The 27,811-nt window shown below is 41.7% G+C and overlaps 1 protein-coding gene across 1 annotated transcript in view; it reads left to right on the forward strand.

The window, feature by feature from the left end:
* Window positions 1-24,902, forward strand: part of LOC138605850 (poly(rC)-binding protein 4-like) — a 45,321-nt gene extending 20,419 nt beyond the window's left edge. Inside the window, exons 9-14 of the mRNA XM_069678303.1 lie at window positions 5,091-5,135; window positions 6,751-6,829; window positions 7,608-7,663; window positions 12,786-12,955; window positions 20,232-20,692; window positions 22,887-24,902. Of these exons, the coding sequence (XP_069534404.1) occupies window positions 5,091-5,135; window positions 6,751-6,829; window positions 7,608-7,663; window positions 12,786-12,955; window positions 20,232-20,649 (768 nt within the window). The 3' untranslated portion in view covers window positions 20,650-20,692; window positions 22,887-24,902. The remainder of the gene's footprint in view (window positions 1-5,090; window positions 5,136-6,750; window positions 6,830-7,607; window positions 7,664-12,785; window positions 12,956-20,231; window positions 20,693-22,886) is intronic.
* The last annotated feature ends 2,909 nt before the right edge of the window (window positions 24,903-27,811 follow it).

Here is a 27,811-nt window from a genome sequence, read left to right on the forward strand (position 1 = left end):
GGTCAGTCTATAACAGCCACTGTGTCACTGTAATCAGATAAAACGTCATTCATCAGACGTGAACCTCAGTCAGGGTTTCACGTCAGACGAGGTTCAAACTGTTTCTATCTTTAAATATTTTGAGGTTGTTGCCTTTACAAACATAGAGATCATGTGACTGTGTGACGTCACTTTCACTTCATGTTTTATAACTCTGTCTAAATCTTTAACTTACATTATCACACTTCTCTTTAACAATTTCACTGCAAAAACAGCCCAACTAGAAATAAGTCAAATAATCTTAAATGTAGTAAAATTGTTTTATATTGAGCAAAAAAGTCTGACAATGGGGTAAGTCAATTTTGCTTGGCTAGAATTCTTAAAACTATCATAAAAGTCCAGCCACTTCTGGTTGGACTTCCGGTTAAGATGTGATCGTGGGGAGACACAGTCTGAGAGGCTCCCGACTAATTTCGTATTTAGCGTGCTGGCCTAAAATCTAAACTGTGTCAACTATTCTGGACTTTACCAGCTGTGGACATAGACCACGCTTGGGTCTTTTACCACCATGGCAAGCCGCTCTAAATCCAAAGCGTCAAAAAGTTTGCTCGGGTGAAGCAACAGCCATGTTATTGGACTGTCATGGCTCCGACCTACCACAAGACCTGGAAAAACTTTGCTCACTATTGGTTGCTGACTTGACTTCAACAATTAAAACAGCTATTGACGAGGCACTGAAACCTCTTTCCAACTCACTGGACGAGATTAAAACCACCATGGAGGCCCACGCCCTGAGACTATCGGATGTGGAGACAGCGCTATCGGACCATAGTATAATTTGTCCGCTTCTCCATTGTCCCTCGAGAGAGCGCATCGCATTGGCCCATCCCATGCTGCAAGTGGAAAAGAAGATGCAAAGCCAAGGGTGTTTATTGTCAGATTTCACTATTTTCATGATAAAGAATGCATCCTGGGACGAGGGAGGGACCAACACCAGCTCCAGTACCATGGGCATAATGTCTACATTCTTCCCGACATGACTACCAGTGTTGCAAAAAAACAAGCTTCCTTTGCCCACATTAAATTTATCCTGTATGAGAAGAACGTTAAGTTGTCTCTCCTGTTCCCCGCCCGCCTGCGTGTGGATCACCATGGGGTGAAGAGTACTTTCGACTGTCCGAATGAAGCCCAGAGTTACTACAATCTCCAATTCCCTGTCGCATCTCAAACATTTAAAAACAGACATAGCCTTCATTCAGGAAACACATATGCGCCTCTAGGTTACGAAAGTCATGGGCCAATCAGGTTTTTCATTCCACATTTAATTCTAAGTCCAGGGGTGTGGCTATACTGATCCACAAGAGAATGAAATTTATTTCCACTAACACTATTTCCGATCCTAAGGGGAGATAGTTGATAGTTGAGGGCTTGCTGTTCAAGACCCCAGTGCTGCTTGTGAATGTGTTTGCCCCCAACTTTGATGATGTGGGTTTTGCAAATAATCTACTGAGTCGTCTTCCTTGTTTGAATACTCACCTATTAATGCATAGATCCACAGTTGGACCGTTCCAACCCCAAGACAACATCTCCCTCTGGGATGTCAGTCACTTTCAGATTTTATGCTTCAGAATGGCTATGCTGACCCATGGAGATTCCGAAATCCACTTGTGAAAGAGTTTTCCTTTTTTTCACCTGTACAGTGTTCCTACACCAGAATTGACTATTTCTTATTGACGGCAGTCTCCTTCCCTGTGTGATCTCCACAGAATACCTAGCAATAGTTATAAGTTATCATGCCCCTTTGGCTCTTGATGTATCCTTACCGTCACATCACAAAATTAGGCCTACATGGAGGTTTAACTCTCTCCTCCTCTTAGATAAATCCTTTTACGATTATCTTTCCTCCTTGATTGACACATTCCTTACTATTAACAAAACTGATCTGACTTCGCACTCTCTAATATGGGAGTCATGAAAAGCCTGTCTTAGAGGTCAAATCATTTCTCATTCTGCTAACCTTACCAAGCAAAATAAAGCGAAAAAAGACTTACTGGCTCTATCCTTAACCTAGACCACCAATACACTACATATCCCACCCCTGAGCTATATAAGAAACGCATGAGCCTCCAAGCTGAATTTGATCTGCTTTCAACTAAACAAGCAGAGTGTATGCTTTTACAGTACCGTGGGCACTACTATGAACATGGAGAAAAGGCCAATTGTCTGCTCGCACACCAGTTAAAGCATCAAGCTGCGTCGCGTTTGATTCCTCAAATTAGAGACTCCTCTGGCAATTTGTTGTCCGACCCAACTAATGTCAATGAAACGTTTAAATCATTCTACTCTACCCTTTATAAATCAGACTTTCCGTCTGACACTACCACTATTATTATTACTTACTATTATTTAATTAATAATAAAAGCAATTTAGTCAAAGCAGAGTAGTAAAGCCCCGGATGGCTACCCTTCTGAAGTTTTTAAGAAGTTTTGTGATAAAGTGGCACTGGTCATGGTGCTGACTTAGTTGCTATTCACCTCAATGACCTGGAATTGTTCCCACTGCCTCTGCTGTCCTCACTGGAATGCCTTGCATTTAAATGTAAACCCTCCTTCCCTATGACAATTCTTCTCGTCTACCGGCCACCCAAACCAAACTCAGCCTTCATCTCAGAGATGCATGGCCTTCTTGCAACACTCTGCACAACATCTGCCAATGTTGTAATACTAGGAGATATGAACATTCATGTTGACCCCCTCCTGCCACTCTGTCGCTAAATTTCTGCAACTATTGGACTGCCTCAACCTCACACACTGTAGGGGGTACAACCTCGATCTGGTCATCACCGACTCTGCTTCCATTAACAATCTGCAAGTTTATGATTAGGCATATCCTACCACAAGGTCATTTCAATGGAGCTGTCATTACTATCTTGCCATACCAATCCTAAAAGCCAAATCTAAAAATTTCAACAACCTCTCTGAGAAAATCCAGTCTGGTTTCCGCTCCGCCCACAGCACTAAAACAGCCCTGGTCATGGTCACAAATGACCTGTTGATGGCAGCTGATGATGACTCCAAAACCTTTTCTCATCCTCTTAAACCGTCTGCACTGCACTCTTAGACTGTAACTCTGCCCTAAGCTGGTTTCAATCCTACCTCTCTGGAAGATCAGAATTTGTGGCATTGGGAGGCGCACCCGGACACACCTTGTCACCTGTGGGGTCCCTCAAGGATCGGTCCTAGGCCTCCCTACCCCTTGGCTGTGTCATCATCATTCCATGGCTAGGCTGATGACACTCAACTCTACCTTAAAACTGACCCAACCCTCTGGAGCCATGCCACCATCGTCTTCACTGACCACGTGTCTGGAGGAGATAAAGGCGTGGATGAAACATAACTTGCAACCGAACAGCTCCTTAACTGAAGTGATTTTAGTTGGCATTTCACACCAAGTCCAATCATCCATCATAACCGGTATATCCTTTTCTGACCAGGACATTCCCCTTTCATCATTATGCACCAACCTGGGTGTAAAATTGACCCTCATTTGACCTTTGAGGCCCACATTAAACATCTGCAGAGGAACTCCTTCTAACGCCTCAGGAACATCAGAAAACTCCATCCCTCACTCACCCTCCCCGATGCTTAAAAGTATAATAAGTAGGATTTTTCATTGCACTTTATCAGCAATGCATTCAAACTGGGCCCCTCCTCCTGGGCTCTTCGTCACCAGAAGCTCATTGTCACTCTCTCGTGCGAGAACACGCCCACCCAGCCGAGCTAACACAGACAGCATCACTGCTACCTTTGCGCTAGCATGCTAACCACGGGTTAGCTTTTTGCTATAATGTTAACCATCAGTTAGCTTGCCCTACCCGGGTTTGAGGCACCTATCCTGATCGGGATCCCTGACCTGAGCCTCCAGAAGCTCCAACACATTCAGAACGGCTCGTCACTCCACTGCTCATATCCCTCCACTGTTCATATCCCTCCACTGTTCATATCCCTCCACTGTTCATATCACTTCACTGCTTATATCACTCCACTGTTCATATCACTCCACTGCTCATATCCCTCCACTGTTCATATCACTCCACTGCTCATATCCCTCCACTGTTCATATCACTTCACTGCTCGTATCCCTCCACTGTTCGTATCCCTCCTGCCTACCTGAACGCCCTCGTCCAGGTTTACACTCAGTCCCTCCCACTACGCTCTGCCAATGAAAGGCTCCTGGTACTCCCATCACAACAGGGCCCTAAGTCTCTAACTAGACTCTCTCTGTCGCCCCCCGGTGGTGGAACGAGCTACCAAACTCCATTTGGTCTGCAGAGTCCCTTTTTTTTAAGAAGAAGTTACAGACCCAGCTCTTTATGAACACCTCTGACCTTAATGATATTGATGCTGTTGATGATGATGACATCGAGGATGTAGTTTATGCTGACTAGGATTTTCATGATGATTTTTATTTTATTTTTTTAAAGCCCTGTGCTCTGCCTGTCAGCACCAGTGTCCGATCACACCTGAAGCTTGTTGGCTCTTACTGACGTCGTTCCCTCCTGTCTTGATCGTTGCCTGTGTTGTATTAACTCTCAGATGTACGTCACTTTGGAGAAAAGCTTCTGCTAAATTCACTTGTAACATTGTAAAACAGCGCTGCTAGGGTCCTGATGAGAGTGCAAAAGTATGAACACATCACAACCATCCTTCATTTACAACACTAGCTTTCTGTCTCCCTCAGGATTGAATACAATAGCTCCCTATTAACTCATCAGTGCATCCACGGCAATGAAAAATAAAATGTTAAAAACCTTTATACCGGGGCGCTGGTTTAGCTCAGTTGGTAGAGCAGACACCCCATGTATAGTGGCTGTAGTCCTTGACGCAGGTTGAACTCCTGGTCTGCCCATCCATTTGGTTCATGTCATCCCCCACTCTCTACTCTCCACATTTCCTGTCTCTCTTCAGCTGTCCTTTAAATAAAGGCAAAAAACAAAAAAATCTTTATACCACTTGATGCCTCCAGGTACAGCATTAACTGGATGCTTAAAACCATGCTTATTCATGTAGATTTTAACTTTACTGACATCATTATTCTTCTTCTTTTTCAGACATTTGCAGTTCAGAGTCACTACGGACACATTCCACATTCAGAGGTAAAAGCACACAGAGTTTAAATGTCTAATTTAACTGTGTTTCACTCTTTGTTTTCTCTGTTAATGAGGAAATTATTTACATCTTAACTCAACTCAATTTAGCTTTATTTATTTAGCACCTTTCATACATGAAGCATGCAGCCCAAAGCGCTTCACAAAAGAATAAACAGACAGTAGATAAAAACAGGAATTGACAGCAGTAGACGATAAAACAGGAAATAAAAATATAATAAAATTATAAAAGATTATTAAAATGCAATGAAAAAGATCAAATTAATACATAAATATCTTTTATATATAAAAGATATTAGGAATCAATACAATAAATTTAAAGTTGAGTAGGACAGAATAAATACCAGACATAAGACTATTGTTAAAAACGATAAAGACATAGTGAATGGCTATAAAATTACTCCAGGTTAAAAGCCTGATAAAAAAGATATGTTTTTACCTTACTTTTAAAAACACCCAGAGAGCTTGCATTTTTGATGTCAGGAGGCAGCGAGTTCCACAATTTAGGTGCATAAAAACAGAAAGCTCTCTCTCCGGTGCTTGTGTGTGACACAGTGGGAACATTTAAAGGGAAGCACTCGAGGACCTCAGTGATCTTACATGACCATAAGAAAGTAGATCTGAAATATAAGGGGGAGCAAGGTCGTGTGAAGCTTTAAAAACAATTAAAGTTACATGATCGGTTTTCTTTTTTCTTGTTAAAATTCTTGCTGCCGTGTTTTGAATGAGTGGTAGTTTCTTGATAGACTTTTTAGGTAAACCTGTAAATAGGGAGTTGCAGTAGTCAATTCGGCGAGTGATAAAAGCATGAGTAAAAATTAAACCTTATACCCTATATATACGTTTACCATTTACCATTTAAAAAAGGTCTAACTTTAGCAATGTTTCTTAAATGATAAAACAATGTACTTATGACCTTGTTAAAATGAGAATTCAAATGAAAATCGGAATCTAAAACAACTCCCACGTTTGTAACGTTGTGCTCGACCTGTTGTTAAAACCGCATATGTTGTAGTTTTTCTCTGGCCGCTTTGGCTCCTACTAAAAGAATTCCTGTTTTTTCCTCATTCAGTTTTTGTACAATTGTGAGTCGTCGTGCGTAAAAATGATAATTGACATTGGGTTGTGAGATGAGCATATATAAAGAAAATAAAATAGGTCCAAGAATACTTCCCTGAGGAATACCATAGTTAAACCAGGCTAAAACACGGTGAGAGAGACCCGCACATTTCTCAAGTCTGTTAATCAAAATTTCATGGTTGATGGTGTCAAACGCTGCGCTGAGGTCTAAAAGAAAGAGGATTGTCACTATGTTAGAATCTAAAATCCTTCTGATATCATTTACAACTTATTTTTCCTTTAACAGGATGGATTTAAAAGTTTGTCAATTGTAGTAAAAAACACTTCTCTATCATTTTGATTTTCTAAAATGATCTTTGAGAAATGGGCTTGTCTCTCTTTCCTGATTTCCTTGTTGTAAAAAAAAACTTGTTCTTTAAAACTTCTTTAAAATCCTCAAAGTAAACGTCTAGTTTACTTTACCTCCATCACCTCTCTAAAAATATTAGCGTTTCATATAACTCTTTCTCTGCTCTTCTCTCAGTTGGCAAAACTCCACCAGCTTTCACTGCAGCAGCAGGGCCTCACCTCCATCAGCCAATCAGCTGCTCAGGTTCTACCTGGTGTGTACACACATACACTCTCACTCTAACACACACACTCTCTCACTCACACACACACACACACACGCACACACACACACACAGAGCACTGTTCTGTCCTGCCAGCTCCTCCCTTTACACAGACGGTGTTTGTTCTCTGTTACTACCTCCACTAAACGACTTCACCACTCCTCCTGCATGACTTTACACAGACGGAGAGGAAGAAGAGAGGGGGGACAGAGAGAGCAGAGGAGGTGCAGAGGAGGGACAGAGGAGGGACAGAGAGAACAGAGGAGGTGCAGAGGAGGGACAGAGAGAACAGCGGAGGTGCAGAGGAGGGACAGAGAGAACAGCGGAGGTTCAGAGGAGGGACAGAGAGAGCAGAGGAGGGACAGAGAGAGAACAGAGGAGGGACAGAGAGAACAGAGGAGGTGCAGAGGAGGGACAGAGAGAGAACAGGAGGTGCAGAGGAGAAGCAGTCCTGTCTTTAGGCTGTGAAATGAGCCTCCCAACCTTTTTTTCCGTTGTTGTTTCCTCGAGTTCCTTGAGATACTTTTGTCTGTTCACATTTAATAAATGAAAAAAGAGGAAGAGGATGTTTAAGAGAAATCAAATATCACATCAATTTGTTGCCATGGTTGCTTGTAGTTTTAATGTTTAGTCTTTTATTTATGTCACGTCGTCAGTGTTTCTTCTTATTTATGTGACATCATCAATTTGTATATATTTGTGACATCATCAGTGTTTGATTTCACATTTGATCCCCCCCCCCCCGTCTGTCTGTCTTTCTCTCTTGTAGGAGGGGTAGACACATCCTCTCAGATGACGTCTCAGGAGCTACTCATTCCAAATGATGTGAGTCCTCTAACTGTAGATGTCCTCTTTATGTCTCCTGGACCTACTGTATATTGGTTAACTTATAAGATGCTATAAGATCTGTGTTTGAGCAGCTCTTGCTTTAACCTTTTAAAACTACCATCAGTCACAATGCATGTAGTATTTAGTCTACAGCAACACCACAGGATGCAGTCTGGTGTCAGTGGTGGTGCTCTCTGCTGCTCTCTGCTTTTGCTAGTTACACAGCGCACAATCTGATCACAAACCAAGGCGCAAGGCGCAGAGAGGTTGGTTTAAGTCCCTGGATAGTCCCATAGGCGCATTTTCGGCATAACATGAATCAAACCAATCAGAGTGTCAGCTCTCATTCCCTTTAAGAGCACGATGTGCCTGCAGGCAGGCGTGTTGATATTTACACGTCGGATTTCAGTCATTCTTCTTATATAAACCGGACCCCGACCAGCATATTCAACTTATTTCTTTCCACTGTGCCCCTGCACACGCAGAAAACACACAGGTCACTGTACCACACATGTCGAAGCACAGATTGATGTTGAAGCCACTGAAGCGATCCCACTGCCCAGCAGGAACTAACATGAAAAGAGTCATGCTGTTTACATTTATGCACGAGGCTCAGCATTAATGATTTGAATCTCCAGACAGACAGGATCTGATGTTTATTAAAGTTCTGTGTGCTGACCATCAAAGAAAGGTCGGCTGTAAATGTTTATTTACACTGAACAAAAATATAAATGCAACACATTTGTTTTTGCTCCCATTTTTCATGAGCTGAACTCAAAGATCTAAGACTTTTTCTATGAACACAAAAGGCCTATTTCTCTGTAATATTGTTCACAAATTTGTCTAAATCTGTGTTAGCGAGCACTTCTCCTTTGCCGAGATAATCCATCAATCAATCAAATTTTATTTGTATAGCGCCAAATCATAATCAAAGTTATCCAAGGACATTTCGCAAAAAGACTGTCTCTTTGTTCTGTTATTTAAAGAGGGGCCCAACATGAATCACCATGAGTAGCACTTAGCAACATTCGACACATTGGCAGAAAAACTTCCTTTTAACAGGCAGAAACCTCGAGCAGAACCAGACTGACTGGATGGGCCGAAAATAATCCATCCACCTCACAGGTGTGACGTATCAAGATGCTGATTAGACAGCATGATTATTGCACAGGTGTGCCTTAGGCTGGCCACAATAAAAGGCCGATCTAAAATGTGCAGTTTTATCACACAGCACGATGCCACAGATGTGGCAAGTTTTGAGGGAGCCTGCAATTGGCATGATGACTGCAGGAATGTCCACCAGAGCTGTTGCCCGTGAACTGAATGTTCATTTCTCTACCATAAGCCGTCTCTAAAGGCGTTTCAGAGAATTTGGCAGTACATCCAACCGGCCTCACAACCGCAGACCACATGTAACCACACCAGCCCAGGACCTCCACATCCAGCACCTTCACCTCCAAGATCGTCTGAGACCAGCCACCCAGACAGCTGCTGCAACAATCGGTTTGCATAACCAAAGAATTTCTGCACAAACTGTCAGAAACCGTCTCAGGGAAGCTCATCTGCATGCTCGTCGTCCTCATCGGGGTCTCGACCTGACTGCAGTTCGTCGTCGTAACCGACTTGAGTGGGCAAATGCTCACATTCGATGGCGTCTGGTACTTTGGAGAGGTGTTCTCTTCACGGATGAATCCCGGTTTTCACTGTACAGGGCAGATGGCAGACATCGTGTATGGCGTCGTGTGGGTGAGCGGTTTGCTGATGTCAGGGTTGTGAATCGAGTGGCCCATGGTGGCAGTGGGGTTATGGTATGGGCAGGCGTTATGGACAACGAACACAGGTGCATTTTATTGATGGCATTTTGAATGCACAGAGATACCGTGATGAGATCCTGAGGCCCATTGTTGTGCCATTCATCCACGACCATCACCTCATGTTGCAGCATGATAATGCACGGCCCCATGTTGGAAGGATCTGTACACAATTCCTGGAAGCTGAAAACACACCAGTTCTTGCATGGCCAGCATACTCCCCGGACATGTCACCCATTGAGCATGTTTGGGATGCTCTGGATCGGCGTGTACGACAGCATGTTCCAGTTCCTGCCAACATCCAGCAGCTTGGCAGCCATTGAAGAGGAGTGGACCAACATCCCTCAGGCCACAATCAACAACCTGATCAATTCTATGTGAAGGAGATGTGTTGCACTGCGTGAGGCACATGGTGGTGACACCAGACACTGACTGGTTTTCCCCCAATACAGTAAAACTGCACATTTTAGAGTGGCCTTTTATTGTGGCCAGCCTAAGGCACACCTGTGCAATAATCATGCTGTCTAATCAGCATCTTGAGATGCCACACCTGTGAGGTGGGTGGATTATCTCGGCGGAGGAGAAGTGCTCACTAACACAGATTGAGAGAGAAATAGGCCTTTTGTGTACATAGAAAAAGTCTTTGATCTTTGAGTTCAGCTCATGAAAAATGGGAGCAAAAACAAAAGTGTTGCGTTTATATTTTTGTTCAGTGTACTTATTGTTGCTGCTGGATCACATGGCTGTATTCTCGTGCGTAATGGACACTCCGCGTTAATGGGACTAACTGGACAGTGTTTTAATATCTTTGGGCACGATTGTCGGTGCCACAGGGAGTTATGTTTGAGTATGGTAATTAATTTACCTCCTAGTTGCGTGTGTGGGGTGTCTCGGTTTCTGCTGTATTATAGAGAGAGTGGCTGGAGCAGGAATCTCCCTGAGGTGAAGCAGGTTGTGTGGAGATGAAGCAGGTGTGTGTCGAGGCAGCCGTGAGCTTTTCCACGTCTTCCTGCACTTCACACAAGATCGGTAACAAACCGAAAGCAGTATCATGATTTAAGGAGACGAGGGAAACCAAAGCTTGCAGTCTGCCCCTTAAACAACATATAACAACATACTGCTTTTTCCTTATGAGTCAAAGTGCTGCTGTGCGTCCCCGTGTGAGTGACAAGCAGACTCGTGTTGTGAACTCTCCGATGAATGTCCATAATGGGCCCTCTAAATAGCAGAGACAGACTGCGCCACAGTCGCTTTCTGTCTCCTCAAGATAGCAATGCGCCACCCGCTTGTCTGACCACACCTCATTTTAAGACCAACACGGCCATGGGCGCTAACAGAGGCGCAAGATCACTTGTGATTTACACAACGTGGGCACTGGGCGTGAAAATGACCACTGCGCTGGGTGGAAGATAGCAATGACACTTGGCCTGCGCGCTTTGGCGCTTTGCGCCGTGTGGATGATAGGGCCCTATGAGTTTCGTTCAGTTTAATTCAGACAGAGACAAAAAAAGTCTTGGAAGCAAATGTTTCATATTTATAAATAGTTTTAAACCTTCCACTAGAAATAAAATCCATGCGAGCTGCGACACCAGATTGTGCTGCTGTTTAGGCTGAATGTTAATATAAAGAACAGCATTATGTGCACATATTAATACTTAATATATTAAACTAAATCCACTCTTTAGCATTGCTGTATCAGTGAACGGCCCATCATAAAATAACTAAACTAAAAGAACTGCAGATGTTAATACATATATTAACACGTATATTAACACATATAAACCCATTTATTAACACGTATATTAACATGTATTAACATGAGACACTTGCAGTTACGTCTCAGTCGACTGTTTCAGAGAAGGAAACAGTAAACAGGTAGATGTCACGTTCAAGGACATCATGTTCATCAGATGTTTGATGGACATGTTGGCTGATGGGAGGTCTGACCTCTAATCTTCTGCCCCCCCATCACAGGCAGTGAATCATTCAGTCTGTGTTCAACTGCTTCTCATCAGTTTTACTGTTTTCCAGGACAGTAACAAAGTAAATTTACTTGAGTACTATACTTAAGTACATTTTACTTGAGTATTATTTTTTGGGGAAACGTATTACTTTTACTCCACTACATTTGAAAGACAAATGTCGCACTTTTGACTCCACTACAATTCTATGAATGTTCTTGTTACTCTATACTTTTGCTCTGAAGTCAGCTGATGAATTTTCTTTTGTTTTCTAAAATCCCAAAGACAATTAACTGTGTTTGTGTAGTTCTTCGTGTGGTTTGTCTTAGTGGTGTTGCCATACCTGTACATGGCGCATCTCCATGGTTGAATGCAAAACAAATGCTAAGCAAACGTCACTCAGTTCATTTAGTGGCTACGGCAGAGGAGGATGATGATTCTCCACCTGAGCCGACACGGCCATGTCTTAAACACTTTTTAAGGTTTTTGAAATGAAGAATGATTCGTATGGTTTTAAATGTTCGCTCTGTTCACTGCGCACAAACTTCATCACGGTCTATTCTCTCGGAGCTGCAAATGTGGAAATCTGTAGCATGTGAGTTTAAAAATGTAAATAATGTTTTCTAAATAGACAAAATGTAGCAGAATGTACACCCATGTATTCTTGACTGATCTTGTGCATTGTGAAAATACAATAATGTTGAGTTTTTAGTCCTTTTTACACTTCTCTGCAGATTAACATAACAGAGGTGTAATAATCCCACCTTGAACTGGCGGTGTAAAAGGGCCTTTTTTTAAAAAGTAGTTTGAATACTTATTTTTAAGTATTTTTAAAAGCAAGTACTCCAGTACTTTAACTCAAGTAATAATTTGACTGAGCAACTTTCACTTGTATTGGAGTAATATTTGACCAGGAGTATCTATACATTGACTCAAGTCATGAAGATGATGTCACTTAAAATGATCCAGATTACAGGTGCGCTTTAGTTATTGACTGTAGCTAAAGTCATAAAAATAACAACATATTTTGAACAAAACTACTTTAAGAAGACAATCACATACAAGATGCCTATGCTAGCTTTCAGTGCTAACTATCAGTTCCTGACATGTTTGTGCCTGTGAGTCTGTGAGCAGGGCAGATCAGTTTAATCACATCCTGTAGCTCAGATTAAACACAGCCTGTCTCCGTGGCTCTGCGCCAGTAAATGACAGCAGCAGGGTTTCACCCAACAATAGCCCTGTGCTTCTCTTCCTCCTCCTCCTACAAACAAGTTATGAACACATTAAAATCATTTGATATTTTTAATAAAAAAGTGTGTGAACCCCGTGCCTCTTGTCTCCTTGCAGCTAATTGGTTCAATCATCGGTCGTCAGGGCAACAAGATCAATGAGATCCGGCAGGTTTCAGGAGCTCAGATAAAAATCGGCAGTCAGATCGACAGCAGCAGTGACCGACACGTCACCATCAGTGGCACGCCCATCGCCATCAACCTCGCCCAGTACCTCATCACCTCATGGTAAATATACACAACCTACTACTACTACTGTGGGCCTGATCACCTCACCTGACAACCTGAACTAACACAGTCAACCAGCAAGCACACAGCGTGCTGCTTCATATAATAACAATAACCATTAGCAGGTTTCATTATTAAATAAGTAATAAAACCAAGTCATCTCCAAATGATCATAAATGTATTTATATATTTTCATCAGGTTGCAGATACACACAGATACACACACTTAAACACACACACTTGTGTCAGCCTGGTTCAGTCTGAATGTCAGGTGAGGAAGGTGACAGACTGAGGCTGAACAACCGTATGTTTATTTTAATCAGACAACAGAAGGATCAGATGAAATGTCGGAGCTCTGTGATCTGTCGTTCGACCTCCAGCTGACCTCAGAGCAGCAGCCTCATCAAGAGGAAATATTAAATCCACCCAATCTTATCGAAAAAGTGGAGGTGAATTTTTTACTAAACCAAAAGATATAGCAAATCACCTAAAAAGTTGTTTTATAGACGAATTAAAAAGCACTGTGCAGCCTAAGAACACAGATTCATCATATATATTAATAATAGAGTTTATGAAAGGTAAAACGAGTAGCTTTGTATTTAAGAAAGTTAGCTTTGCTAAAGTGGAATCTTTAATAAACTTTAATGAACTGTAAAAATAAACCACCAGGGCTTGATAATTGCTCCTATGGTCATGCATATTGTTACTCAATGTTTAATTGAAAATGTATGTTTGTAAAATATTAAAATAGTAAAAACATTATACTATTATATAGATACAAATACTGAAAAATACAAAAATGCAGTTCTCTGGATCCAATAGTAGACGAATAAGTCTACTACCAATTCTTGGTAAGATCATGGAAAGAATTGTTTATGAACAGATTCAGTGTTTTTTTTCAATAATAATTTAATCACTCATTTCCAACATGCATAAAGAGAAAAATATTCCTCTGCCACTGCTTTAACCCAAATGGTTGATGATTAGTTTCATAACATGCAGGAGAGGAAAATAATAGCTGCAGTCATGCTGGTTTTTTCTGCAGCTTTTGATATAATTGATAACGAGCTAATGTTGAAAAAATTAAAATGTTGTAGTTGGCATTATTGTGGACAAACAACGTGACAAAAGGCAATCAGTGTATTTTAATGGAAGCTACTCAGAGGTTTGTCAAACATCGAGTGCCTCAAAGTACTTGTCTTGGACCACTCCTGTGCACCATTGTGGTTCATAGAAACTCAGTGTTGCCTTGGCTGACTCGTGTGTGGTGACGTGAGGAAAAACTTCCACCCTGACTCCGATTGTAAAAAGATTAAACAATAATTTAATGCCACAAGTTACTTTTTACAGGAACTTTCACAGCTATTTCTCCTAGTCAACTGAACTACGGTCAGATAACCGAGTGGCTCTGCCCGTCATTGAGTCTCTACTAAAACAAAAAACATGCCTGGGCATATTACCTAAAATAACCTACTTCTCTTAAAGAGACAGTAACATAATGCTTTTTTAATTATAATGAAATAAACATGAAGTAATTCAAATTTGTATGAATTAACTTATTTATCTGTTTGTCTGTTTACCTAACTTGTTATAAAAATACACTGTAGTTATTTATTAAACTTAAACATCCATGAATTTAACTTGGCCTCCACAACCATCTTTTGGAATGACCTTCCTTTAGTATTAGAGATGGCAAGCATCTTAATGTATGCTGATGACTCTAAAATATGTTTAGCTGAAGGTGCAATCACTGATTTGAACACAAATCTGGACAGGGAGTTAAAAGTGGCTGTAGATTGGATCAGCAGTAGCAAACTTGAATGTGTCAAAACCACTAGTCTAGTAATAGGAACCACTTATTCTTTTAGCTCAAAACCAAAGCTCAATATCTAATTAAATAACATGTTAATAAAACAGGTAGACACACTTAGTTATAGATAATAAACTTTCATGGGACAGATCCAGTGACTGTTAACTAAAATGGGAATCTCCGTGTCCATAATCAACAAGTGTGCAAGATATCTAACAAAACAAACAATGAAACCATTTAGGCCTTGGTTTGTTCTCACCTGCATTACTGCTCTGTGGTTTCAGTATTTCTCAAAGCAATTTGAATAAATTGCAACTGGTCCAAAATAAAGCAGCATGTGTAGCACACTTTCTCTTGGTTTGAATTTAAAAATAGATTGTTGTATTCATTAATCATTTTCTTGGAGAGTGTCATAACAACAAAGACTCCATTTAATCTTTACAAAAAAAACTATCCTTTTGTACAGATACACACCATTACCCAACAAGGCACGCTGCTGGAGGTTATTTTATGTTACCAACAGGTAAATCACTTCAGGTTCAGTAACACAGAGCAATGCAAGAATGGAATTCACTACCAAATGATATAACACAACAATACACTAAATATTGTTTCATTTAAGGAGCATTACTTACAAAGACATTAATATAAGTTCTTTGTGGTGTAATGTCTAATGTATGGGCATTCTCTGTTAAACATACTTATCTGTTTGGTCATGATAAATTTAGTCGGAGCCTGTCTGTTTTGAGCTTGTGTTATTTGATTGATGTGATGTTTGATGTGTTTGTATTGTGATGGACTGTGTCAATGTGTATTTTTTATTGTCACAGAGTAAATTTTGCAGACCAAAGGAAGAATAGCTTCTGTTAAGCTGAAGCCTACGGGGATCTAAATATAAAAAAGCACAAATTGAATTAAATGAAATCACAAAAACTGAATTTAATTATATCTTTGTGGGAGAAAATATGCAGAATTAATATCCTGCATCACCCTGTCGAGGTTTATTTCTGCTATGACCTGCTCGCTGTACATTATCCCCTTTACACTACAACCTGCTCCCTGTGCATCATCTCTCAATGAACAGTCAATCAACCAATCAGTCTGTCAATCAGTCAGTCAACAAATTCTTGTTTATACTTCTCCAAATCACAGCAAAGTTATCTGACAATACTTTACAGAGCAGGTGTAGAGCGTACTCTGTTATATTATATACAGAGAACAACATGAATCCACCGTGAGACAGAAACACTTCCTTTAACAGGCAGAAACCTCGAGCAGAACCAGACTGATGGTGAACACATATCTGCCATCTTCAAGTTAAAAGACCTCCTTCCCAATCTGATAATCAATCAACCAACCAACCGGTCAGTCAGTCATTCGGTCATTCAGTCAATAAATCAATCAACCAACCAATCAATCAATCAACCAGTCACAATAATACAGCAGGAATCAATATGTATCAGTTTGTCTAAAGTGTGGATGTACTGAAGTGGTGAAAGAAGTGCTCTGAATCGTTGGTTAGTAAAAGCACTGCTTTCACAATCCCATTTAAACACATTATGCCTAACACTAAGACCCTTTTGCTATATATTGTCCGTTCAATAATGATGACCTTGTTGTACATTTCCCCTTAAATAATAATTAACTCACTGCACATTATTCTTGTCCAAATCTTCCTGCTAGCTGTACATTATCCCTTGAATAATGAGTCGCCTGCTGTACGTTATTCTTAACTCTACAACTTGCCGCTGATGGATTTGTGTGGCCATGATCAGAAAATTTGATCATTTATTGTTTCTGTATAAGCTGGAGGTGATTTATGATGTTTAATTCACAGTGACTTGGTTTCACGGACATGCCTCCCTCTCACCTGCAGACTAACTAGATAAAAAATAGGCAAAAAGAATAAAAATATAAAAAGCAATACGTATAATACAAAATATGTACAACAGGTGTGATTAAAAACTGTACAGGTGTGCAGGATATTAGTGAGTGCAAAAGTTAAAGTTAAAAATAATAATAGTGCAGTGTACAGACAATCTAAAAGTGCAGTTTGCGTTAATGTAACGCATAGAGAGTCTGAATTGGAATCTTAAACATTCGTGTAATACTGAGTGACTGAGGGGCCAAGTGCGAGTCCATGTCACATGGGGGGGGGGGTTGTCCCTGGCAGTGGCAGCAGTGTACTACATGGTGATGGAGCAGGTGAGGATGGACTCAACGATGGCGGTGTAGAAGTGCACCACCATTGTCTTTGGCAGGTTGAACTTCTTCAGCTGCCGCAGGAAGTACATCCTCTGCTGTACCTTTTGATGAGGGGGCCGATGTTCAGCTCCCACTTGAGGTCCTGGCTGATGATGGTCCCCAGGAAGCAGAAAGACTCCACAGTGGAAACAGTGGAGTCGCTGATGGTAATGGGGGCGGGTGTGGCTGCTTTCTTTCTAAAGTCCACAACCATCTCCACTGTCCTCAGAGCATTAAGCTCCAGGTTGTTCTCACCACACCAGGTCACCAGATGGTCAATCTCCCAACTGTAGGCGGACTCGTCCCCATCAGAGATGAGTCCAATGAGGGTGATGTCATCCGCAAACTTTGGGAGAGCTTGTCCTGAAGCAGAGCCGGGATGATCGTGTTGAAGGCAGAGCTGAAATCCACAAACAGGATCCTGGCATAGGTTCCTGCTGAGTCCAGATGCTGGAGGATGAAGTGGAGGGCCATGTTGACTGCGTCGTCTACGGACCTGTTGGCTCTGTAGGCGAACTGCAGGGGGTCCAGGAGAGGGTCTGTGATGTGCTTGAGGTGTGAGAGCACCAGGCGCTCAAAAGACTTAATGACTAAAGACCCGTCGCCCTGACCTCTGTGGTAATGAAGTCCTGTGGTCCTTGGCTTTTTGGGGACAGGAGTGATGGAGGAGGCCTTGAAGCAGGCTGGCACACGGCAGGTCTCTAGTGAGGTGTTGAAGATGTCTGTGAACACCGGAGACAGCTGATCGGCACAGTGCTTCAGGGTGGAGGGGGAGACAGAGTCCGGTCCGGCTGCTTTGTGGGGGTTCTGTCTCTTAAAAACATCTCTCTCCGTGACAGAGAGGGTTGTTGCTGTGAGGTGAGGGGAGGGGGCCGTTAAGGTGGAGATGATAGGCTGTAGCTGTTGAGTGGAGTTACGGGGGATGGTGTCAGGACTGTCCCATTGTTTATCAAAACGACAGTAAAACTCATTAAGGTAGTTGGCAAAGTGCAGGTCATTAACAGAGTGGGGGGTTTCGGCTTGTAGCTGGTGAGCTGTCTGAGACCCTTCCAGACTGAGCCAGCATCTCCCCCTGAAAACTGCTGCTGTAGTTTATCAGAATACAGACGCTGAGCTTCTCTCACCACCCGGCTGAAGGTGTATTTAGCCTCATCCAGACTGTTGGTAGCAGTCCTGAAAGCGTCCCATCCGTACAGTTTAAGCACACCTGAAGATCCTCCACAGCTTCACTGGTCCACTTTTTAGATGTCCTCAGTACAGGTTTACAGAGCTTTAACTTCTGCCTGTACGCAGGAATCAGATGGATCATGACGTGGTCAGAGTGACCCAGTGCAGCCCGGGGGATGGCGTGATAAGCTGCGGTCTAACAGTGATCCAAAACATTCCTCTCTGGTCGGGCATTTAATAAACTGTCTGTATTTTGGGAGTTCATGGCTGAGGTTACCTTTGTTAAAGTCCCCGAGGACAATAACTAAGGAGTCCGGGTTTGTCCGCTCCACACACAGGATCTGGTCGGCGAGCGCGTGGGTGCATCCTGCACGTTGGCCTGCGGTGGGATGTAAATACCGACCAGAATGAATGAAGCGAACTCATGGGGGGAGTAGAAGGGTTTGCAGTTAATGAAAAAATATTCCAAACCAGGAGAACAATTCTGCTGTATCATTGTAGTGTCCGTACACCAGCCGCTGTTGATATAGAAACAGATTCCTCCACCTTTGGTTTTGCAGAAGAGTTATGTGTCGCGGTCCACTCTGTGAAGTTGGAATCATGCCAGCGACAGCGCAGAGTCCGGTATCGTCCCACACAGCCACGTCTCCGTGAAGCACAAAACAGAAGATGTAGAGAAGTCTCTGTTTCTTCCCAACAGTAGCTGAAGTTCGTCCACTTTGTTGCCCAGTGAACGCACGTTGGAAAGAAAAATGCCGGGTAAAGCAGTGCGTAGTCCGCGTCGGCGAAGACGCACGAGCGCGCCGGCCCGTTTCCCTCTCCTCTTGTGTATCACTGCACTGGCAACGGTGAGGGCACCTTTGACCAGAATGTCCAATAATTCCACGGATTCCATTAGGAAAGAGGCAAATAAGTCCAATGGTGTTGTAGTCCGTATGTCCATGAGGTCTTCTCTAGTGTAAGAGCGATGTGTGTTTTTGCAAAAAACGCTATTTACAAACAATACAAGACAAAACAAAACAACACCAACACACCGAGGCAGCCTCCGCAACGCCATCTTGGATGGCCATCATTATACTGTGATCAGATGACAGGTTGTTTAAACTACATAAATTAACTTGCTTCAATATAAATATTAATCTGTGAATTTTTCACTTTCATTATGTTTAAAGTGTTCAGGGATAATCATTATTTTCTAACTAGATTATTACTTTTTTCAGTCAATGTGACTTTTCAAAATAAACTGTAAAATCACATCTTCACTTTGTAGCTGCTACAGAATATTTAAAGAAACAATATTACAAACAATAAAGAGTTCTCATGTTCCTATCCTCTTTCGTTTGTCTTTATTCACAGCTGGAAGAGTTTTTAATATTTAAATATTAACATTTCTGCATCTGAGTGGAGGTTAGCGTCCTCTGGCTCAGACCGTTTCTGTCGAACACTAACAACATCATTTAGTTTTAAGTTGGTGGAAATTACAATCAAATTTAAATTAAATAATAATATAAAGTACATTGACTTTATAAAAACCCCTACCAATAATAGAGACTGCATTACACAACAACAGATACTAAGCTAGCAGTGTAGATGCTGACCAGAAGACTCAAGCTCTCTCTGAATGACAAACTATTTTTATGTTTCCTGTTTTTGAAGGTCTGACAAAACTAATTTATCTGTGATGGTTCTGTTTTTCCTCCCTAAGCCCCCCCCCCCCCAGCCATATAGCACACCCCCCATCCGTACAGCAACCCCCCCATGATAATCTGCTGCAACCTCAAGCAAAACACACCTGTCTTATGATTTCACTTCCTTTTTTCATTAAATCCTGTTTTTATTTAATTTGATTTTTTTTGAAACATGTCTTTTTTTTGACCCTCTAACCTTCTCCATCCAAAATCCCTCTCCCTTACCCCCCTGCTCCCCTACGTCCCCCTCTACTCCCTACACCCTCCGTCCCTTCCCTCCACCTCCTCTCCCAACTCCTCCCTCCCTTGTTACCCTCCCTCTCTCCTCCCCTTCCTCCTCCTCCTCCTCCTCCCTCCCCTCCTCCAGTTTAGAGACCGCCAAATCCACCGCCCAGTCCTCCTCCATGCCGTCTCCTGTTGACCTGACCATGAGCTTCACCCAGCCTGCCCCCCCTGCCTCGTCCTCCTCCTCCTCCTCTCCCCTGGCAGCGATGGGCAGCTCCCTGCCCCATGCTCCCATCCTGGGTGCTCCTTACGCCTTCCCCCTCTCCAGCCTGCTGGGGGTCAAATCCATCCCTTACCTGGCCCTCTCTACCCCCCCTGCCTCAGCAGCGGCGGCAGCTATCGGTGCTCCCATGTTACCTGGCTCCATGCAGACAGCAGCGGCGTCAGCCGTCCCGGTTCAGGCTCAGGCAGCGGCGGTGGCACTGGCATCCTACACGGCGAAGATCTCCTCAGCCAACGGGATGAAGAAGCCGGAGAGACAGAAGTTTGCTCCATACTGATGAAGAATAAACAATGTGCACGTCTGAGGCAGTCTCGTTTCAGGTGAAGGGCAGTTTTGATCTTCTACATGTTCTCTCTCTGTTCGTTTTCTGTCACTCAAAGTATGATCATTGGAACATGAAGTGAATCAACAGATAGTTTGATTTAGGGTGTGTCTGAACCACTTTTGCTAGTTACACAGCGCACAATCTGGGCACAAACCGAGGTGAAAGGCGCAAAGAGGTTGGCTTAGGTCCCTGAATTATTCATAGGTGTGTTTCCGGCATAACATGAATCAAGCCAGTCAGAGTGTCAGCTCTCATTCCCTTTAAGAGCAATGTGCGCCTGCAGGGTTAGGCGTGTTGCTATTTACACGGCTTCGGCCTAAACCAGACTCGGGCCGGCATATTTAACTTCTTTAAGAATACTGTAGTACAATAACACTTCTACTACATCTAATTGTAGTCAGAAGTCATTTCCCTCCCTGCCGCTGTTGGCACTGTGCCAGGTTTACCGGCACACTGAATACTGGTCAGCGAGGTGTGCACCTATATATAGGTAGGCATACCTCTGCCTCTCCTTCCACTTTGGTCTTCTCTCCGTGGTGACTGCATCTTGGCATATCTCTTTGTTGCCATGTTTGGAGCCTTGCTTTGGGGTGGCCGTGTCAGGGCGTACAATACTCTAAATTCAGGTAATGGGCTTTGCCATCTCCTCCATTCATTGTGTGCACGCTCTGTGCGTATTGGTGATACTGTCTCCACTAGTTTGTAGTGTGGCTGGCAGTGGGAGGTGGGTTGCTCCGCAGGAGGATCTCCTAAGTGCAGTGTTGGCCTCCGTGTGTGTATCTGAGCAGTGGCTTTGGCATGCTCACCCCCTCAGCATCAACTACCCAGGCAATGCTGCTGTTTTGGGGGCTTAAACAGAATCTGGTTTGGACTCTACGTGGGTCCACAACTGCTTGAACCCCATAAGAACATGTTGGCTTTTCACACATAGTGGCTGTCCCTCTTCATGAAGTTTTGTTTAAGTCCATGCCACCCACTGCTCTTATGGTTACTTTACTTCTTTTAAATTAGTTGTTATATTAATCTTCTTCAGTGTTTTGTTTATGTTATGTTTGTTTTATGTTTACTTGCATTTGTTGTTTATTTACGTGCTTTTACTTTATGTACATTGGTTTCCTTATTTGCATGAGTTTGTTTATTTGCATTTGTTTATTTGCGCATGTTGGATTTATTTCCAGTAGTATGGTTATTTAGCATGTGCTTTGGGTTTTTGTTGTGTTTACATTATTGTGATTTTAAAGTACAGTAGATTTCTAACTTAACGTGCTTTAATTAACCTTGGTCTTTTTAATGTAACCCGTCTCTTGCCCAGTGGTGTAACGAACCTGTTAAATGTTCATGGTGAGATTCGTCTAAGTAAGACAAAAAATGAACAAATGGAAGATAAAGGGTGGCATGGTGGGGCAGTGGTTAGCACTGTTGTGGTTAGCACCTAACAGCTAGAAGGTTCCTGGTTTGAATCCCTGTTCAGACGTAGTGGACCTTTCTGTGTGGAGTTTGCATGTTCTCCCTTCTTTGAAGAGAACATTTCAAAAGCTTGTTCAAGTTTAAATCTTCAAAGCGAGGTGAGGAAGGTGGGGAAGGCAAGGATGTTTTAGCCTGAAAGAGATAAAATATCTAGAGTCTGATCCTGATGGTGAGTACTAATTATCAGGCAGCATGTGGAATGTGTTTCACTTTTGGTTTCTCAGTGGTGATTAAAAATGTGCAGAAGTAGACAATCCTGTGCAGCAGCTTCCAACAGGTGATATTTTCAACAAACTGTCATGTTTTATTATTGGTTAGTTTTGCATAAACTCTCTGGTTTGATGAACCAATCGGGGTCACTGACTCCTCTCTATTTCTGTAGATGACTTGTCTTAAAGACATAATTCACAGTCATATCACCGATTACAGATTCTGCCTCGTTTGCATTATGGAATATTTTAAATGAATCTTGAGGAACCAATTTTCCTTCCTATCACACAAACGTGGTCTCCATTACGTGTGTGTCTGCAGTTTAACCTGTGAGATTCGTTCAGGAATAAATCAGATCTTCACCAGAAACTGAAAGTTAAGAGTCGATATAAACAAAGGTTTTCCACTAATTCCATTTTACATCCGTCTGATTTTATTATTGTTCATGAAACTGATCACAGTGACTGTTCAAATAATCCCACTTTATGTCTTTATGATAAATGTTCATGTAGCTCTGCCCTGATCAGACTGAAGCTGCTATATGATGATGATGATGATGACGAAGATGATGCTGATGAAGATGCTGATGCTGATGCTGATGATGATAAAGATAATGGTGATGAAGATGATGCTGATGACGGTGATGATGATAGATATGGTGCTCATATCTAAAGGTGTTAAGGTGTCACAGCCTGTTAAAGCCATAGAGACTCTCCAGCTTCTTCCTGTTACTCTCTCGTGTTCTCGTATTTATGACTAATATTCAGAGAGTTTATATCACTAATACTGAGCTGAATCCAGCTTTTATATTTGATGATGTCTAGTGTATATGACCACTTCCTGTGTACTTCCTGTCTGCTTTATTCTTTATTTGTTGTATATTCTTTAAACTGTACTTGTCTTTGTTCACAGTTCTCTTTGAAATGTTTGGTTTAAATAATTTTTAACTTATTAAGAGAAGTGTTACATTTACAACTGTAACCTCCCCTAACCCATCCAACATGGCTGCAGGTCAAAACTATAAAACTGTATTTGAGTTTTCTTATTTCCTGTTTTGTGAACCAAAGTTTTGTTGGAAAAGATCGCTGGTCCAGTAATGCTAATAACCAGATGTTAGCACACACACACACACAGTTCAATTCTCAACTTTCAGCATCAAAAGAACTACAATGAAGCAAAACTACTACTTCCTGTAAAAATAACAACAACAACGACAACAACAACAAGAGAGGTAAACACGAAAAGAAAACCTGCTGTTGTACGTTTCCATATTCACACTTTAGTGTACAGACACTTCAGATAAACTGCTGATATTGATTCCTCTGTATTTGATTGATTGATTGATTAGGATACAGGGTGTTTTCTATTTTATTGTAGTTCTGTGAGGGTTCCTCCTCTGTATGTGAAAGGAAAATTCATCTTTTATTTTATTTTACAGTGTCACAGAATAATGCTGCATATTTGTCTAACTATAAATACATACACACACACACACACACACACTCAGTATGAACTTAAAGCAATACTACACAGAGCCGAATGAGTAGCTTCACATTTGCAGAAAAACAGGTGGTTTCTGCATAAAGATTTTTGGTCCTTTAGTTAGTTTTTTAAAGACAATAATAATAATAATGTGGATTATTAAACAATCACTTATTTTTCTAAAGGCAGGAAACTGAGTTAAACTGCGGACACGTGTTGAATCATGTTCCTTGTTTTGACTTCTGTTTCATTTATTGCTGAGTCTGATTCAATATGACGTCTATGCAACAACATGTGTGTGTGTTTCAGTGTGTGTAGTTCATTGTGGGTTCTGTATAAAAATCCATCATAGATGAAAAGGTAGAAATTCAGTTCAGGGTTTTGAAATATGAAATATGAAGAGAATAAACACTGGATTGAAATCAGGCTAAAAAAGCTTCTACAGCTGAATTTGTGCAAAAACTGCTAAAAATAAAATGGATAAAAATATTAGAATTATTACTGTGGAGTAAAGTGAAAATAAATGAACTCTTCATGCTGTGATTTCTCCTCTGATCCGATTTAATCATCATATTTACAACTTGTAGTCTTCGTTTATAGAGTTTGTTTCTGAATTCTCATTATTAACAGATCATTAGTGAAAATGAAACACAGACAGTTCTCTTATTAAACATGTGGAGGACAGTACTTAAATATAATTAATGACCTGAGCAGGTTTCTCCATTTGTCTGACACTAAAGTAACAAATGACTCTTCAAGATAAATTTACTGCAGAATCAGAGTGTCAGGACAGGACGAGGTTTAAACATAACTAATTAATTTATTATGTTATGACGCGCTCATTATAGGTCCTACTACAAATTCACACAAACATACAAAGACATACATTCACTCTGAACCCACTGCTGAACCAAAACACTGTGGAAATAAATATTTGATTGCACTTGAACATGAACAATCCATCAAGACAAATATTCTCTTAAATCTATGTGAGGACATTTGCTCTTCATCTGACGTCTTTGTGATTCACTTTTCTTCCTCTCATGTTGTCTTCAATAAACTTCACTGAAAACACTGCTGACTGAGTCATACCTGATTTTAAGTGCAAACAGCTGATCCGCACATGATTCACCAATAAAAGCTGTTTGTTGTTGAAGCTGCAGAAACCCAACATTTTTTTAACACTTAGAATTTATTTCCATTTTTTCCATTTAGACATAACATGAGACAGAGAAAAACAATAAAAGCAAATTCAAAACAAAAACATCAACAACATTGCCAGGCTTTGTAATATTTACAGTTCCAGATAAGTTCCACAGACATACGTTTTGTACAGTATGTTTGTAAACTTTATGTTTAAAGTAAGATGTTGGGTATAAATGTTTTCAACAGGAGGAAGGGGAGCAGTCACCACACACATCCTTTATTGCAAAAAAGTATAGTATCCATTTTTCACATCTTCTAATATACAAATCTTTTCTTAATCTCAGTAGGAAAGTCATTTTTTCTATCTCATGAATTTCTTTGATGATTTCAAACCAATTTTGTACTGTGGGTGCATCGTCCTGTAACCATTATGGTGAGGGATAAAAACAGTGCCCGTATTTTTTCAATTTTTAGTGCTATAATAAAAAAGAAAAGACTTGGTGTCTTGCTCCAGCGCAGACAGGAGCCCCTGAAATTTCGCAGCTCGTGCTGCTTCCTCAGAGGGGAGTCGAGGAGAGATGAAGTCTGGAGGAGAGAGGCTCACTTAAAATGGTAGATTTTCCCTCCAGTTCAGGCCTCCCTCCCCCAGATTGGTCCAGAAGGGTGGGTGTGGTCCTGAAAGAAAAATGTCCCTATCCTATGTGAGGGATTACAAGTGGGGGCAGGTGAGGGTAGTGGGGAGCCTATGATAGGAGGCAGAGGGAGGGAGGAGAGTGTTGTTCTGGACGCTAATTGGTGGAGCTGTGACTGAGGGGCAGATAAATTGTCCAGGTTGCAGGGTGCTGTTTTGTCCAGCAGATGGTGACAAAGTTGATGGCCATGGGGTTATTGTGTGTGGTCTGAGGAGAGCAGAGAGGGTTATGATTAGGTTGTGGGAAAGAAATTTGTTGTAATTTTTGTTGTCCACATGGACATAACAAAAGGCACAGGCTCACAAGTGTATGGGTTTTACGCCCTCCCACTCACAAAAGCCATGATTAAAATAAAATAAAAGTCGGGGCCCAGGATACCATCGCTGGTAGCCTGGGTCAAATCTCCACGGTCATTTACAGCACAAATTCAGAACATTTCCGTCCTACAAAAAGGATTAAACAAAAACAGGGTCCCTGGGGGGGGCGTAAAATACCGAACACAACCAAGCTGCGTCAAAAGAAGAGCTTGAAAAGAAGTGCTCAAACGCAATTTCATGCAACAAAAACAAAATAAACACACAACAAAATAATATTAAACAGCATTGGTGTGTGTCGTCTATCCACCTTTTCCCAGGGCTTCTTATTATTTTCTCTTTATCCTTTTTAATCCAACGTTTTTCTGTTACTAATCTCTGAGCTGTTGACCAAACTGTTCCAGACTCGAGGCCTGCAATCATCATTTTTTCCTTCCCGTGTGTATGAAAATGCATGTACAGTTCCGTGGTTTTACTTTGACGATCAATGTGGTATAGATGTTGTTTCAGGCGGAGTTTTAATTTATTCTTTGTCTGTCCCACATACAGTTTTTTACAAAGATTACACTCAATGACACAGACCAGGTTTGACGACTCCAGTTGGAAAGTTTGCCAAACTGGAGCCCCCGAGTCCGTATGCCTGTTGCCGAAGTGTGCATTCTTTGGTTGTTGTCGTTTTATTGTTTTCAGAGAGGCATGTGCCAGTAAATCTCCTAGATTTATGTTTCGTTTAAAAGCTGATATTACTTGGAATTCTGTCAGAGGTTCTATAGCATCCTGTAAGCTTTTGAAGTGGGTTTTTGCGATTGAATTTAATGTGACTGAGGCTGAGGAGAAGGTAGTAACCAGGGGGACAATATTTTTATTTTCGTCCACCCTGTTATCATCCTCCCGCCTGTCCGAAAAACTGCGCTCCACTTCAGCTTTAATTAAACGAAGGAAAGTTCTGCTGTAACCTCTTCCACTAAGGGCTTTGAAGAGTGTCCCCGTAGCCAACCGAACATCCTCACGCTTTGTGCATATCCTGTTGAACCTTATGAGCTGTGATTTAATAATCCCTCTGAAGGTGTGCCTAGGATGATAGCTGTATTTGTGCAACAAAGCGTGGGTGTCAGTCGGCTTAAAGTAAACCCTGGTTCCCAGTTTCTATTTCTCTTCGTTGTCTTTCATGATAAAAACTTGTGTATCCAAACATTCGATTTGTTCCAGTTGTAAATTATATTTAACAGTGATCGAATCATGGTGTCCATTCAGGATGCTAATAAAATGTTTAAAATCTGACTCAGAGTGAAATCCAGACTCCAAAAATGTCATCCAAATATCGGATGTACAAAGATGGGAGCTTCGGGCATTTGGGAAAGACAGTCTGCTCCCAGTCAGCCATATAAATATTGGCATATGCTGGGGCAAACTTCTTTCCCATAGCCGTCCCGTGTACCTGGAGAAAATATATATTGGATCCTTGTGGATCTTGGGGAGGAGATAAAATTTACGGGGCCGAGGAGGATCTGGACCAAACAAATAATATTTTTGTTTGGCTGAGATGCACTTTTTTTCCATACATCTCAGCCACTATCTTCCGGATCTCCTTCTGCGTCTCCGATTGTAGTGAGTGTGTCAGAGGCCTATAGTGTGAAGCGTATTTTAAGCTGTCTATAGGCCTCCATGAGATACTGTGATCTATCTAAAATGACTATTTTCGAACCCTTGTCCACAGGCTTTATAACCAGATCCTGGTTTTGTTTGAGCCTCTGCAGTGCTCTTCTCTTTTCCACCGACAAGTTGTCCTTTCCTGTGTTAATG

Source organism: Semicossyphus pulcher, unplaced genomic scaffold, assembly GCF_022749685.1.
Source record: "Semicossyphus pulcher isolate SPU_LCO1_2020_fin unplaced genomic scaffold, fSemPul1.0.p SCAF_3, whole genome shotgun sequence".
Classification (NCBI taxonomy): domain Eukaryota; kingdom Metazoa; phylum Chordata; class Actinopteri; order Labriformes; family Labridae; genus Semicossyphus; species Semicossyphus pulcher.